At 40.3% G+C, this 16,601-nt stretch overlaps 1 protein-coding gene across 9 annotated transcripts in view; it reads left to right on the top strand.

The window, feature by feature from the left end:
* The window catches only part of KIAA0319L (KIAA0319 like), a 96,654-nt gene that overhangs the window by 14,200 nt on the left and 65,853 nt on the right, over positions 1 to 16,601 (top strand). For all 9 annotated transcript variants that reach the window (XR_008293884.1, XR_008293888.1, XM_027059695.2 and 6 more), the window contains one exon: positions 15,807 to 16,336. Coding sequence is in view for 7 of the 9 variants with exons in the window: in XM_027059695.2 (XP_026915496.2) it covers positions 15,807 to 16,336 (530 nt within the window). In the remaining 2 variants the exon portion in view is untranslated. The remainder of the gene's footprint in view (positions 1 to 15,806; positions 16,337 to 16,601) is intronic.

Raw genomic sequence — 16,601 nt, 5'->3', positions numbered from 1 at the left:
TAGGAGAATGTCTAGTATTATCAGACCTGGGAGGTGGGGAATTTATATTGATTTGGTTTTACTTCTCTACTCTAATTTCAGATTCAGGCTTAAAAGTTTGAGAGGACTGGCTTTTAAAAGAAATGACTCCTCTGGTGTGCGCATGCACGCGCGTGTGAATGTGAATACAGCTCGGTGTTTATTGTCCTTAACTGGGGGCAACCTGAGTCAGCTGGAGGCTTATGGAAGTAGGCCAGGTAAAATGAGTGAGTCTTAATCAGAATAAATGAAGGGACCTTGTGGAGAGAAGCTGAAGAGCCAGATTCCATTTCAGAAAGTTGAGTAATCTGCATCCTGCTGGGTCAGTCTGTGGCTTTTAGCCTGAAGCAAAACAGCCCCCAAGTGCTGAAGCAGTGCTGAGCTTCTCTTCTACCTGTGCCTTCTATTTCATCAGTCCCGAACTGCTTATTTTCAAAATGCCTGTCAGCTGTGCTCTCCGGAGTATGCTCACGAGCTGCACCCTGACATTTCTCACAATGCACTTTTCAAATACTGGGGTGAATTTTCATGTTACCCGTTCTATGAAAGGTTAAAGGGAGGGCTTGGCCTTTAAGCTCAGGTAAGCAGACCTTGAATAGGGCTATGTGCCTGGGATGGTCAAGGCAGAAGCAAAACTTGTCTGGCCTTTCCACGGAGACTTTCACTGACACACATACCCTCCTTTCCTTTCCAGGCTGTTTTGATTGAGCTGTTTCGCCTCCACTCTCATATTTCACGTGGGGGTTGCTGCCTTGGCAGCATGGCTGCCTGTGTCAGTGGGAAGGAAGAGGTAAAGAGTGAAGGCCCTGTGTATGATGTGTTTTCAAGGAGTTTCCTGTGTGCCTATGGGGAATGTGTGTGTGTGTGTGTGTGTGTGTGTGAGAGAGAGAGAGAGAGAGACACACACACACACACACGTACTTGGATATCCTTATTGCCCCACCTAGAATTAATGTCACTTTTGAAGCAGTGGAATAATATTGCTGTTTTAGGTGATGATAAGGAAAGGTCAGTTTCTCTGTGGCTAGAGGGAGTCTGTACTGGATAATTTGGTAGTGGGAGGTGTTGACCATTTGGCCCCAATTTTTATTTCTGTCAGTAGAATGTGTATTACAATGAATTTGAAAATGGAGGTATAAGAGAAAGATACGTGTAAGTACATGTCATCAAAATGAAATCTGTTAAAAGCCACATGACTACAATAAATAAACCAAACAATACCAAATTATCTGAATGTTGGTGCTGCGTTGTATAGATGACTTTAACTAGATGGCACTTTCCTAATATTTGCGATCCCTAGTTCTTCATATGTGTTGTCTTATAGTCAGTGCCTTATATGCTTACTGCCTTTTTAAAACCTTCTCTAGGATGTTTAATTGAAGTCACTTGATGATAAAATCTGGGTGTTATGTACATACTGTAGAAACATACAATTCAGGTCAACAGACACTGTCTCCAGCTAAATAAAACCCAGTTCCTGTCATCAGAGAGTTCACACTATGGAAGCAGAGATAGATATAGAAACATAAAGAAACATGATAAATTCCAAGATGTGCTATGGGAACACAAAGAACCGGGCAGGGAAGAGTTGAACCCTGTTCTATAACGGGCTGCTAAGACGAATGATACTCTGATCCCTTTGAACTTCCTTCTCCCAGATTCATGTGAAGTGGTTTTGGACCTGGAGAGCTCTTTTCACTTCTTGATCTCAGAGGGAGAGGTAGAGAGAAGAGTATGTACAGCTCTGTAAAGTCTAGAGAACAAGAGCCCTGAGAAAATTATTTCTGTACAGATACAGATTGGCTTTGATTTAATTTAAATAAACTGGCTCTCAAAAATTCTAAGAATACTAACTACTCACACAGTTTTGCTTTCATTTACACACAGATGAGGAAGCATCTGCAGCTCTGCATTTTATTTGCTATAAGCAAAAAGTGGTTTAAGATATTTAAGTATTCGAAGCTTGGTTGTATTGAGTCCTCACATGGCCCAGTTCAGCCCACTGCAGTTTTTTTTTTTTATGACACTTACATAATACTCCAAAAGGAGAGATTTTTAATGGATAAATTGACACAAACTTTTCCTCTATTGGCCATATCTGCTAAAAGAGCACTTCATGATGGCTTGCTCCCTTATTTCCTTATTTCCTCCCAAGCTCACTGCTATTTTATATAATTTACATCCCTCTGCCACAGTCCTCCAAATGACCTTCTCTTTAGAAAACCAAATCAACCAGCAAAAAAATTTTTAAAACCTTCCTGAAAAACAAAGCAGGGCTCTGATTCAAGGTTCATTGTGTGGGTTTCCAGAGAAGGTTGGTATGATTGTGATGAATGCAAATAATTTATCAGCCCTGCAGTCAGAGACAGCAGTCAGCTGCAAGTTTTTAACAATAACCTCTACAAGTGGGCCATGTAGGGAATTGCTAGATTCGTGACACCATACCTGGGGGCTTTCTCTATAAAAAAATGTTTCTTTTTAGAGCCACTTTTATGTATAGGCTGAAGTTTATCTGTTATCATTTGATACCTGTGCTTTTTGAAGTACAAAGCCCGTGTTACTTGGAGAGGTGTGGGTTCGTTCTTTCATGCTGTGGCTTGGAGGCGTGCGTTTCTTGCTGACAGCATTCTCCAGAGTCTTTTAGTCATAAGGTGGTGGGAGAAAAAGCGAAGCAGGAGATTCTGAGTATATTATATGCAGCAGTGTAACCCCCTAGTTACAGGTGTTTTTTGTTTTGTTTTGTTTTTAAGTATATGGTTTAATCATTTGCCTTCAATCTTCCTTTAAATATTGTAAAGCCTTGATGACTGGATCATTTTTGAACAGGTAACTTTATGGCAGGAGAGCTATTTTCAGCTATACCACTATTTTGATTAATATTCTCACTTATAGCTTGGTTGTAAAAATGGCTTTGGACTAAACCTTAACAGAAAGGTCTTTGAAATTAATAGCAATTGTATCTAGTTAATGCAAACTTCTGATTTTTATTTATTTTTTCAAAAAAAATTTTTTAATGTTCATTTTTGAGAGAGAGAGAGAGAGACCATGAATGAGGTAAAGGCAGAGAGAGAGGGAGACACAGAATCCAAAGCAGGCTCCAGGCTGCATGCTGTCAGCACAGAGCCTGATGTGGGGCTCGAACTCATGAACTGCGAGATCATGACCTGAGCTGAAGTCGCACACTTAACCGACTGAGCCACCCAGGCACCCCAAACTTCTGATTTTTAAAATAAATATCAGGTAAAAGCTATAGGCATTAGAATTGTTATAGACTGGTTTCTGTCTTTCCACCTAGGTGACCAGAACTTGAGCTTTTTTTTCTTTTCCTTCCCATTATTGCTTGGGAGAAGGAAAATTGAATGGATCTAGATGTCATCTGTGATGGATGGCTGTTTGTCTAGGTGAACTGGAAACTATTTTCCACTGCCACTTTGTTCAGAAAGTTCTATGGTGAAAGCCTGTCCTTCCTTTGGCGTGTTCTGACATAGATAACTTGGGGAACTGAAATGTGTTTGGTCCTTTCACGAGGAAAGATTGCTTTGTGGTTTGAAAGGATGTTTCAGTGTAGGCAGGAAAGGCTGTTTTCTAGCTGGTTACTTTAGACGCAGAGATCTCTTAATCCATTTCGCTTTTCTTCGGTTTCTTTTTGTACATGTCCTCATACCTCCCATTCAGTGCTCTCTCCAATTTAACCCGGAAAGCCAGTTCTCGTTTCTTAGTGAGCTGAGAACTTTGCTTTTCTCTCCTGTCCCTGCCTTCTTTTAGTCAAGGAAATTTAATTACGATTAAGGAGCTGATTCGAACGACTACAATTCAAGTAGTCAAGTAGTGGAGCTGACATCTTTTGCTAGATTTTGTTAGTTTAAAAAATAGCATAAATTTATTTCAATATTGGGTAAATGTTTAAAATTAAACAATTCTTTGAACACCTTCTACATGCCAAGCGTTTTACTGTGCCTACAAATACAGAGTTACAACATACAACTCCAGCACTTCAACAGGGCACAGTGTGTGAGGTAAGCAAAGGGATATGATCAGTGGGAGAAATACTGTGATAGAGGATATGCAGAGAGGAATCTGGGGGTAAAGGTTTCATCAAAGAAGGCTTTCTGGAAGGAGTGGTACCTGTGCTGAAATGTACTATTGGAACAACAGAAGTAATGGCAGCTAATATATACTGAGCTTTAACTACATACCAGGCATTGTGTTAAGTACTTTGCATAGATTACCTTCTTTTATATCTATAATAACCCTGTGAGTTTAGGTACTGTTACCATCATTCCATCATTCCTGTTTTTACTTATGAAGAAACCAAGAAATGGGACCCAGGATGACACAGCTAGTAAGTTGACTGTCTAGAGATTCAGACTCCGGCAGTCTTTATTTCAGGGGCCAAAGCCTCAACCCATGGGGTGAGGGACAGAAGATGGGGTGAGATGGAGTAAGGGTATTGATCTTGAGATGGGATTTTCTTTTGGAAACAATGTTTTTTTAACTCAGTTTTCCAGACGGTTCTGTATGAACCTCACCTTGGAGATTGGATGTATTTTTTCATCAAACCAAGATTAAATGAGGGGGTTTTCATAGGTCCTTTAAAGTGTCCATATTCTGCCTTAAATAAGAGATTAAAAGAACCTTTTCCCCCTCTTTTGCATGTAAATATTGCCATCTTCTAAGGAGATGTTATGATTTTTCTCTTCAGCAGTTTGCCACAATCCAGTACTTTCAAGACTTCTTTAGCGACAGTCTTACAGGAGGCGACTTACTCTTCCAAGTACGCTTAATCAGAGAAGTGCTGTAGGACTCAGGTTTTGTGATTGAGTCGCTGGAAGCTTGTTTTCCATCTAGCAGGCAATCAGGAGTTAATGTGAACAGTGGCTGTGAGACATCTGCTGGGCAGCTGGTTCCATGGGGAGTTTGTCTTTGATCAGAATGGTCTTTGGGAAAAATGGAAATATTACATGTTGTCAAGGAAAAGGAGTCAGAATATGGACACAAAGCCTATTGATTCTTGTGTAGCAGTTAGTTTAGTTTCAGCAAATCACCTACACCACAACATTTAACAAACTGTGCTCTTGACAAAGCTAGGCACACAGCAAAGGCAATGAATGGTAATTATTTTCTTTTCAAAGGGCTGCTTTGTGAGGCTGCTGCCACCTTTCATTCTAACCTGTGTGCAGTTGAGGAAAAAAGTGTTGGCCCTTTTGAAGAGGAGAGAGGGCACCAGTTATTACCCTGGCTTTTTCCAAACTTCATAATATCTGATTGTGCCCTTCAGAGGATTTAGTTACCACCTCTGCTTTGCTTTCTGAATATGCTACCCCACTGTGGGAGAGAACTGGTGTGGAGAGTCACTGGAACCATTTTTGTGTTTGTTTGTTAGTGGGTGTGCAGGTGATAGACATGCTGACAGTCAAAAGGAAGGTGGAGGGTGCCCCCTGAGGTGGTTTGTATTTGAACGGTTCCTGTCAGTTGTTTTGGGGATTGATAATATCCCTGCTGTCTGCTTTTCATATGGCAGCCATCTTGGCTAAGACCTATTGCTTCTAAAAGAATGCATGCTTTTGATTATAGCTGCAGGAAGACAGTTGGTGTGGAGCCATAGTTCAGTCACTGACTTCACCAAATTTAGGGCTTCTGCTTTACCGCTTGATAATAGTTCATTACAGGTATAATAATCAAAGGAAAGCTTTGAATGGATTCTTGACCATATTATAAAATTCTGAAATTTTAGTTTGAATGAATATTAAAAGTAAGTGCAAATTTTGCTTATATAATGCTCTTACCATGCCTTATTATCCACAGAAACTTGGTTTCCCTTTGTCCCCCAAGAGAAGAATTTACCAACTGTTCTTTTTTTTTTTTTTTTTAATAACACTGACGGGGCGTTCTCTCTACTCTCGTTTCTACCATGTCAGTCCTTCCATTGGGATTCAGTTTGATGGATTTGGTTAAAGTATGAATTCCCAATGACCATAACAGTATGGTTCCTAAAGTAGTGGGTGTTCTGTATCTGCTTCCTTCTTGGTTGCCAGCTCTGTCTTGGAAACTCTGAAGTTTCCAAGTTAGCTGGAAGAGTCAGGCTTGTTACCTGAGAATTACAAATGCCAGAGGTAACAGCATTGTCTCTAAGTATTTCTAGAGTTGTTCACAGCTTCCTAAAGTATTTGATGAACTTCCGCGGGTAATAATTTTTTTTTTCTATAGACTTCTCCACTCTGCTGCTGGGGATTATGAAACCTGGTCTAGATTTTGTGCTAGATTTATTAGAATTTTGTATTTTGAGAGGCGGTAATAATAAGTAAGTATTGCTAGTTCCAGAGCTTCCTGTTTTGGGGATTCTCCAAATAATACATATGGGAGCCCTGTATTCTCTGCTTTGCCATGGCTTTAGAAGGAAAGGGATTGGCTCTGTCCTCCTGTTCTCCACTGGGTAAGCTTTCTACATGCTTCTACCAGGAGTGAGTTCCAGACTTTCCCAAAGGGTTTTCAGTCTAAGGTTCTATGTAAGCCCTCTTTTGTAAGGATTTAATATTGCTTTTGCTTAGGCCCTGGGAGCGGAGCCAGGCTATGACGGCGTGGGCAGGAGAGGAACTGATCTAAAATTGGAGCTTATTTTCATCTTACCTTTTATCCAAGTTACTTCTAGAATCCAATATTGACTCTACCAGGGCTCCCCTGCTTCCTCCTCTGATGAACTCTTTTTCTCAAGAGTAACAACAATGAAAACAATGAAAATTGAATCTTAGGTTAAATTACTTTCCAAAGGTTAAATTGTAGTAAATGATTGATCTAGAGCTGAATCTGGATCCCATGTCTTTTAGCCCTCTAAGAGGGCTAAATTATGAATTATGATTTACTGAATAGACGGAAAAGAACTGGTTTCCCCCCATATTTTTATTATTGAACACATAATGGAGCAACATTAAATAACATTTAATAAAAAAAAAAATAACTCAGTCAAAATCCTGCTAAGTAAACATGTGAACTGAGAGATCAGAGTACCTCCACTCCTGACTGAGATTAATTTTCTTAGCAATGCCATAGACAGTTAACCTGCCCCAGACCTCACATTTGTTTTTACTCTTGGTCACTGTCAAAGACTTAAGTGCTTCTGACCATTTGTCCTTTCCCAGGCTCTCTATTCCCTTGAGCTAAGACAAAGGATCAAATTGTCAGTTAAGATTCAGATGAATCAGAGATCTTAGCCGTCATTACTAATCTTTAGTAATAATTGTAAGAATACGTCAATCAAAAGGTACAAGTGAGGTAGAGAGAGTCTGAAATATCCTGTGTGAACCCCCAGGTTGTTCCTTCCCTCACTGAACGGGTTCTCTCCAGCCCAGAGTAATGGTAAGATCTCTAACTGAGGCTTCCAGGTCACCTCACAAAGCAGGGGAAGTGTTTGGGTTATGAAACGTTTCTCTTTTATGCTGCCACATAGTTGTGTAGCTTATGTGACATTCTTCAGGGAGCCATGGAAGCAAAAGAAGACCTTTGCAGGTCAGACCAGTCTTATAGCTCCCTCCCCCCACCCCCACTTTTATCTCCTCTTCTTTCAAAGATCTGGATTTGACCAGAGCTGCTAGCAACAACCAGATAATTAGAATTTTTTGCTGCTTTCCCTTCAACCTTGTAATTCCCATAAATTTCCTTAACCATTTCTCCTGAGTCTAAATCTGTTCCCCCAGATTCCACAGTACCTCTATGATTTGCCTCACAACTTTCACCATTTGTACTGAGGATGGATAGGCAGCAACCCTGTCATCAGTTCATCATCATAATTTTCCATCCTCTCCTTTTTTCTTGCTAGAAAGTACCTAACCGTTGTGATTTGTGTGAGTCTGACATGACATTCTTGAATAACTCTGTTTTTCAACTCACTCACATTTACCACCCTCCCTTCCCAACTTTTTAACTGTGATAAGAATCCATTGCATTATTAAATCCTCTCATACTGAGACTTATGAGTTAAGATATTAGATAGATCTGGCTTTCTCTTGGAGGAAGACATGGTTTTCCCTCTAGCCTGCAGGCGATGGTTGCTCATTCTTCGATATCCCATGTACCTCTGAATTTGGAGGTGGAACTGATGTCCTCATCATTCGTCACTGTCACTTCTTGAACAGTACTCCTCCAGTGTCATGGAAAAAGTTCTGCTCTTTGAGGTTTATACCACTTCCTACCCTTCCCTAATCATTATTCATCTACCAACCATCATTCACCCCCCTCATTTATTGTGGCATATGGGCCTCATCTCTTTTTGAAGTCTTGTTATCAGCCTGGATGTCTTCAGTATGACCCACCTGATATCAGGACACCTGGTTTCCTGACAGTTTACTCATGGATTCTTTCAATACTTCATGCATGCACATGTGCATTTTTGTGCATTTATTCAAAAAGATATTTTGGGGGGTGCCTGGGTGACTCCGTTGGTTAAACATCCAACTTCGGCTCAGGTCATGATCTCATGGTTTGTGAGTTTGAGCTCTGCATCGTGCTCTGTGCTGATAGCTCAGAGCCTGGAACCTGTTTCCGATTCTATGTCTCCCTTTCTCTCTGCCCCTCCCCCACTCACGTGTGTGTGTGTGTGTGTGTGTGTGTGTGTGTGTGTGTGTGTGGTACGTGCGCGCTCTCTCTCTCAAAAATAAATAAACATTAAAAAAAAAAGGTTTGAAAAAGATATTTTGGGGCACCTGCCGTGTAATGTGCCAATCTCATGCTAGAGTTGGAGGTACAGTGGTGAGAGAAAAAAAAACAAAACAGACATGGTCCTGTCATCCTAGGGCTTACAGTGTGGGGTGGGGTGGGAAGACATTGAGCAGATGATCGCACAAAGAAATGTAATTTTATGTGTTATAATTGTTTTGAAGGAAAGGGGCAACAGGGCCCAAAGAGTGTGTAAGCGGAGAGACCTGACCTGGCATAGAGGCTTCTCTGAAGAAATGATGGCTGTGCTGATATCTCATAAGAGGAGTTAACTGGGTAAAGAAGGGAGACAAGAGAGTTCCCACTAGAGAGTGCAGCATGCGCAAAGCCCAGTTAGGAGAGGGAGCATAGTCCATTTGAGGAATGAAAGAAGCCTGGTGAGTTGGAGCACGACAGAGGGAGAGCAGTGATACAAGTTGGGGCCAGAAAGGTAGGCATGGTCTAGATCATACAGGATCTTCTTAGGTTGTGTTAAGAATTCTGGTTATCAGAGCACCTGGGTGGCTCAGTTGGTTGAGCATCCAACTCTAAATTTCAGTTCACGTCACGATCTCATGGTTTGTGGGTTCAAGCCCTGCATCCGGCTCTGCATTGATGGTGTCGAGCTTGGGATTCTCTCTCGCCCTCACTCTCTGCTCCTGCCCAGCTCATACTCTCTCTTAAAATTAATAAACATTAAAAAAATTTTTTTTGGTTATCATTCTAAGAGCCTTGGAGAGCCATTGAAATTTCTGTTTATTTAAATTTTTAAAATTTATCTTTCAGAAGATATTACATGTACATTGTACAAATTCAAAAGGTAAAAAAGGGTATTTAGTGAACCGACAAGTCTCTCACTTCAGTCTTTTGAGCTACCTCATTTCCCTACTAAAAGCAACCGTGCCAACTTCTTGACTATTCTTCCAAAAATAGTCTATGCAAATATATGCATAAACATTATATTCTTTCTCTCCCTACACCAATTGTAGCATACTATGCACACTGCTCTGAACTTTTCTTTCTCTATATAACGTACCCTAGATATCACTGCATATTAGTACTGTATAAAGTAGCTTTATTCATCCCCATAACTGCATGGATCGTCTTTAATTTAGTTAACCAGTTCTTATTGAGAAGCTTATAAGTTATTTCCAATATTTTTTTCATTTCAAACAACACACAGTGAATATTTTTGATAGCATGTCACATGTGCGGTAGTATACCTGTTCAGTTAATTCCAGGTTTAGCTACCTTTATTCTATAAAGGCTGAATTTCTTTCCTTCAGAGCACTTATGCTGGTTTGCAATCCTGTATTCATTATTATGTCTATTTAATCTAATTTAATCCTACATTCGTTATTGTCTGTTTAATTGTGTCTTCCCCATCTAAATTATAATCTCCATCAAAGCAGTCCTAGCATGAGACAGATGCATTGTAATATTTGTTGAATGGATGAATGAATAAAGAAATAAAGATAATAGGTAGGTGGGAAGAAAACGTGCCTTCTTAATTAAACCTTTGAGCTTATCTTTTACTAGACAGAAACAATTTGCATCTCTGTAAAAATCAAAATCATTTGTAACTTATCAGTCTTCTATAAATTAACATCTAAATTTAGGCTGTACTCATTAGTTAATAGTTCAAACAAAAGTACATTCTTTGGACCAGGGGTTGGCAAACTTTCTTAAAGGGCCAGATAGTAAACATTGTAGGCTTTGTGAGTCTTAAGAAAAAACTCTATTGCAGCTAGTTAACTCTGCCATTGTGGAGCAAAAATAGCCATAGACATTTTATACGTAAATGAGTGTGACTATGTTCCAGTAAAACTTTATTTACAATAAATAGGCAGCAGCCAGAGTTACCCTTTGGGCCATAGTTTGCTGCCCCTGGTTTATTGAATCAGTAGTGATACCCCTTCTTTCATTCCTGATATTGTTAATTTGTGACTGCTATCTTTTTTTTTTTTTTTCTTTTTTTTCCTGTCATCAGTCTGACTAGAGCTTTATCAGTTTTGTTGATCTTCCAAACAACCAGATTTTGGTCTCATTGATTTTTTTTTTTTTTCTGTTTTTTATTTGTTTTTGTTTCATTGGTTATTCTTATCTTTAGCTTTTCTCTTCTCAGTTTATTTTGGGTATAATTTACCCTTCTAGCTTTTATGATGAAAGCGTAGATCATTGATTAAAAAAATTTTTTTTTTGTTTAAAGTTTGGCCTTTTTTTCTCTAGATCATTTGGAATGTGTATAATACATATGTACAAACAAAAAAGCTTCATTTAAAAAAATATATAAGCCCATCAGACATAGATTTCTGCAACTTTTAAAATTTAAAGTATCATGGGACTCTTTCTGTTGCTGTATATAGATTCTACCTCATTGTTTTCAGTTGCTGCATAGCATTCTAGAGTAACTGTATCTGTGTTGATAGACATGTAGATTTTTCATATATTTCACCTGTACAAACTATGTGCTGTAATGAAATTGTCACATGTGAGAAGTTCTTCAGGATAGACGTGCACAGAGTATTTTTGTTACATGTGTAATTTATTGAATGTCTCCCCTTTGATGCTCAGAAGGAATTAACTCGATGTGAATTACCACACTAACTACAATTGGTGGCTCTGTCTTTGTTATGAATTTTCTTATGTTGTTTAAGGGCTGAACTTTGGGGAAAAGTCTTCCTACTTTCATTACATTCCTGAGGTTTTCCTCCATATAGATTCTCTGATGTTCAGCAAGGCCTGAGCTGTGTCTGAAAGCTTTCCCATATTTCTTGCAGTAATAGGCTTTTTGTTCAGTATGAATTCTCATATCCAATAAGTTCTTCATAAAGACTTTCACACAGTCATTACACCAGTAGAGTTTCTTTTCACTGTGAGTTTTCTGATGTCCAGCAAAGGATATATACCTGAAAGATTTTCCCCATTTATTTCAGTGATAGGGTTTCTCTCTTGTATGTATTCGTTGATGACTAATAAGGGTTGAGCTCTTCCTAAAGGCTTCTCCACATTCATTACAGCAATGTGGTTCCTTACCAGTATGGATTTTCTGATGTGCCACACAGTTAAGTTATCCCTGAAAGCTTTTCATCGCATTTAAAAGGCTCTTCTCCACTATGCATTCTCATGATGAGTAAGGCCTGGGTTCTAAGCAAAGGCTTTTTCCACAGTCTTTTCATGTGTAGGGTTTCTGACTGGTATGAATTCTCTGATGACTTTAAAAGGATAAAGTTCATTTTGAAAGCTTTTCTACATTCATTGCATTTATGGGGTTTCTCTCTAGAATGGATTCTCTGACAATTGATAATTGTTGAGTCCTTCTTGAGGATAAGGTTACTTGTTCATGTGAATTTTATGATGATTTAAAGGAAATGAGCTGGGGCACCTGATTCAGTCGGTTGAGCGTCCGACTTTTGATTTTGGCTCAGATCATGATCTCATGGTTCATGAGATCAAGCCCTGCCTCGGGCTCTATACTGACAGTGCAGAGCATGCTTCGGATTCTCTCTCTCCCTCTCTCTCGGCTCCTTCCCCACTTGTGCACCCTCTCTGTCTCAAAATAAATAAATAAACTTTAAAACAAAATCTTAAAGGAAATGAGATGAGTTGTTCATAAAGGCTATCCCATATTCTTTTTTTTAACTTTATTTATTTATTTTGAGAGAGAGAGAGAACGTGAGTGGGGGAGGAGCAAAGAGGGGAGAGAGAGAATCCCAAGCAGGCTCTGTGCTGCCGACAGCGCAGAGCCCAATGTGGGTCTCAAACTCATGAACCACAAGATCATGACCTGAGCCGAAATCAAGAGTCGGATGCTTAATCAGACTGAGCCACCCAGGTGCCCCACTATCCCACATTCTTTACATTAATGGGTTATCTCACCTGTGTAACTTTTCTGGTGACTGATAACAGAAGAATTATATTTAAAGACTTTCCCACATTACCGTGCCACATCTCTTTGGAGCTTCTGTGCTCCCATTCCAGGCCTTTATCAATCATGACACTGTATGTTCACTCTTCTAGAGACGATCCTTCAGAAACGTTTTGCTTTAGGACTGATATCTTTGTTTCAAATCAGTACTCCTGGACTGTACAGGCACCTGGCAGAATTTTTCACACCTCCATCCAGGGCTCTACCCCTTGCTCCAGTGGGTGATTAATTTTGGTTTGAAAAAGAGAAGCCCCTTGGACACCAGATTCCCATAGTTTTCCAGCATCACATCCCTGTATGTATCCACTGAATGGCATCCAGGTGTCTCTGTTCAGTGTGGGTAAAGGTCACAGCCACATGTGTAAATGTAGCTTGGGAGCCCTTTGTCTCCTTAGCTGCTCTTCAGAAAATCCTGATAAACCAATGGTTCTGGAGTCTAGAAGTCCAAAATCAAGGGTTGGTTCCTTCTGAGTCTCTGCATAGAGCCCTTCCTCAACTCTTCTTAGCTTCTAGTGGTCACTGCCAGTCATTGGTGTTCCTTGGTTTGTAGCTGTATCTCTCCAGTCTCTGCCTCTGTCATCACATGGCCTTCTCCTTGTGTGTCTCTCTAGGTTATCGATTTTAGATTTTTCTTATTTTCTAAATAAGCATTTAAAACTGTAAATGCTCCCTCTAAATGCTACATTAACTGCATCCCATGAATTTTTATATGTTATGTTTTCATTTTCATTCAGTTCAAAATATATTCTAATTTCCCTCATGTGATCTCAACCTACACTTGGGGTAAATTAGTGGTAGTCAAAGATGAAAAGGGACCATTATCCAGTTGTCGGGAGCTCTTTATCTGTGTAGCTTCTTCCTTTCTGGTTGTTTGTTCCAAAATTCTTGCTATCACAGTCACCTCAAACTCTGTTTCCTCAGTGCAGCAAGTCTGCCCTAGTCTGCTTGGGCTCTCTCCTTCCCTGTGCCACCATCTGGAGCATGATGCTGTATGGAAAGCCCTGGTGGTCACAGGGCTCACCTTGTTTGTTTCCTTTCTCTCTGGGATCACATACCTGTTGTTCATGGTCTAAAAACAATTGTTCCATATATTTTGTCTAGCGTTCTAGCTACTCATGGTGGGAGGGCAAGTCCTATGGCAGTTTCTCCTGCAGGAGCAAAAGTGGAGGTCACGGTACATATTAAAAATTAAATGAAATAGTGGCTTATAGAAAAGTGTAGGTTATTTTCATCTGTGTGGACCTCTTCACTATGTTAAGTATGAGAGAATTACTCTGGGAAGAATGAGGGAAAGTTGATATAAAGGTGACTGACAGTGGTTACTGAGGTAACAATTTATTGATTTCAACACAGTCTGTGTACTTAGCTGTTAACCAAGATTCATACCATTGGTTACTGTGTGGGAAGGTGGATGAGGATATGAGGGGTATTTCTGTAGCTCTTGGTAGCTTCATTTTTTTCATAGTTGCTATTTCTTCATTTTTCTTAAGGAAGTTCTATTTTTTCTAGGTTTCTAAATTGCCTTGTCTGATGTTAGGTTCGTGCCAATGTCTGTCTCTTTTCTTTTAATGAACAATGGCAGATTGGCTTCCATAGCGCCTGCTCAGTCATCCAGAAGCTTGCCTTTATTTTCCTTATATCTCTCAGTTGACTGGTGTTCACATTTAGTCTGCTGGACGTTTTGTAAGTATTTCCTGGGAGTCAAGTTGGCTTTGGCTGATTCTTCTTCTTCTTTTTTTTTTTAAGTTTATTTATTTATTTTGAGAGAGACAGAGACAAGCAGGGGAAGTGCAGAGAGAGAGAGGGAGAGAGAGAATCCCAAGCAGGCCCCGCACCTTCAGCGCGGAGCCCAGCATGGGGCTCAAACCCACGAACCGTAAAATCATGACCTGAGCTGAAACCAAGAGTCGGCTGCTTAACCGACTGAGCCACCCAGGTGCCCTGACTTTGGCTGATTATTCCATTGTTGCTCTGGTTAGTCATAGCCCTTTTTCAGTTATGTGTATGTGCAGACATGATTATCCATCTCTTCAGTGTTTTGGTTCTACTGCATATTTTCTGTGTGTAATTTCAAGATATTTTGTGTTCTAACCCCAGGGCCAGAGCTAGGGTGAAGAAAGAAACACATAAGGCACAAAATTGAAGGAGGTGCTCACTCTCAAGGTTGGGTAAGCCAACTCTGTACTTATATGACTCTGAGAATATATTCCTTCTTAAATTTTGTGCCTGAGGCATCGATCTTGCCCTCACCCTGGTTCTGGCCCTGTATAACCCTGACCATAGTTGAGTACAGATACCTATATAACTAAGACCTTAAAATGAGCTCTGTATAATAGCTTTCATTTAGAACATGCTTTGACTTTACTTCATCTAATAAAACAGAAGTGAGGTAATATTTCAGGAGAATTAATGCCATGCCTAAAGTAATTCAGTAGCCCAAAAGTTTATCCATAAGCAACAGTAACCAGAATTTTGAACCATGTTATTTATGTTAACCACACTAGGTCACTGTTGTACTTCTGTTCCTTTGTTTCTTATCATGACATGGCTTGTCAGTAGGAAGTTCATTCTAGCAGAATACCTCTCATGATTAAACTTTTTGGTAATCTGACTACTGATCAGCTCTGGTTGATACCATGATATGCAAAACCACCTGACTCTGGCAAACAGTTGGTTAGAAAATGGATGAACCTGTAACCTGTTGGAGGTGAAGAATACTCCGTTTGTGTTGCTGCCAGTTCAGTGGGTGGGGGTGGGGGGACTATTCCATCCTGTTCCACTACCTGTTCTTCTGGTCCCATAGTGCTTGCACTGTCCCTGAGAAAGGCCAGGACATGAGTGGAAGGTCAAGTGGTGGGACTCTGCCCCTTCCACCCCTCCATAACTATTTTGTTTGTCTTGCTTTTTTCATGAACTGGAATTCTGTATGAAAGGTCTATGTGGAAGGGACTCATTGAGAAGGGGAACCACCAATGAATGTGGAACAGTAGCTAAAGTATCCTGAGCCAAAAAACACTCTATTTTGCTTCTTCTGTTCCACTTACTAGACAGCTTTCCCACCTTCTTAAAAATCAGTATTCAAAATAGCCTTAAATGTTGGTGTTCGGGGCACTTTACAGATCAGTAGTGTGTTTTTATTACCTCTTAAAATGTTTTCATTCCTTGTTTTTAGATGCCAGTGAGAGCAGGTGCCAGCATGAGAAGACAGAATTTGGAGTTGGCCTGAGATCTGGGGGAGAAAATCACCTCCGGCTTCTTGAAGGAACCCCCTCTCTCCAGTTGTGTTGGGCTGCTTGCTGCCAGCATTCTGCCTGCCATGCCTTTTGGTGGTTAGAAGGGATGTGCATTCAGGCAGACTGCAGCAGGCCCCGGAGCTGCCAGACTTTCAGGACAGACTCTTCCAATTCCATGCTGGTGTTTTTTAAAAAATTCCAAACTGCAGATGGTTTGGGCTATCCACCTGAAGAAGATGAACCACATATTCTGGGGCTAGGTTGGAGCAGGGTATCTTGGAGGAGACAGAATCCACCCAGAGCTCCACTCAGACCCACTGTATCTTCTAGTGACCAGCAGAGCTTAATCAGGAAGCTTCGGAAGAGAGATAGTCCCAGTGAAGAAGTAGCTACACATACAGTGACACAGCATTCTGAAATGAATGACTCCAAGGAAGTAGGTGATCTGAATACCAGTGGTTCTGCAGAGGTAAGCATATTATGAATAAGGAGCAGAGAAACTGTTAAATCTGCTTTCACATTTGGCACACATGAGCAGTGAAGCTGGTGCTTGTGGGAAGCACCCTATGCTGAGGAATATATGTATAAAGCTGCTTGGTGTCATCTTTGTGGGTGCAGCCCAGATGTTACAAGCATAGTTGGACCTTAGAGATGTTCACTGCATTACAAGTCTGACCATTGTTTTGGTAACAGCAGAAATCTGCTCATTATCTAGTCTAAGCTGGTTCTTGGCT

The sequence above is a fragment of the Acinonyx jubatus genome, chromosome C1 (assembly GCF_027475565.1).
Source record: "Acinonyx jubatus isolate Ajub_Pintada_27869175 chromosome C1, VMU_Ajub_asm_v1.0, whole genome shotgun sequence".
In the NCBI taxonomy this organism is placed as follows: Eukaryota; Metazoa; Chordata; class Mammalia; order Carnivora; family Felidae; genus Acinonyx; species Acinonyx jubatus.
This window is presented reverse-complemented; position numbering and strand designations above follow the sequence as displayed.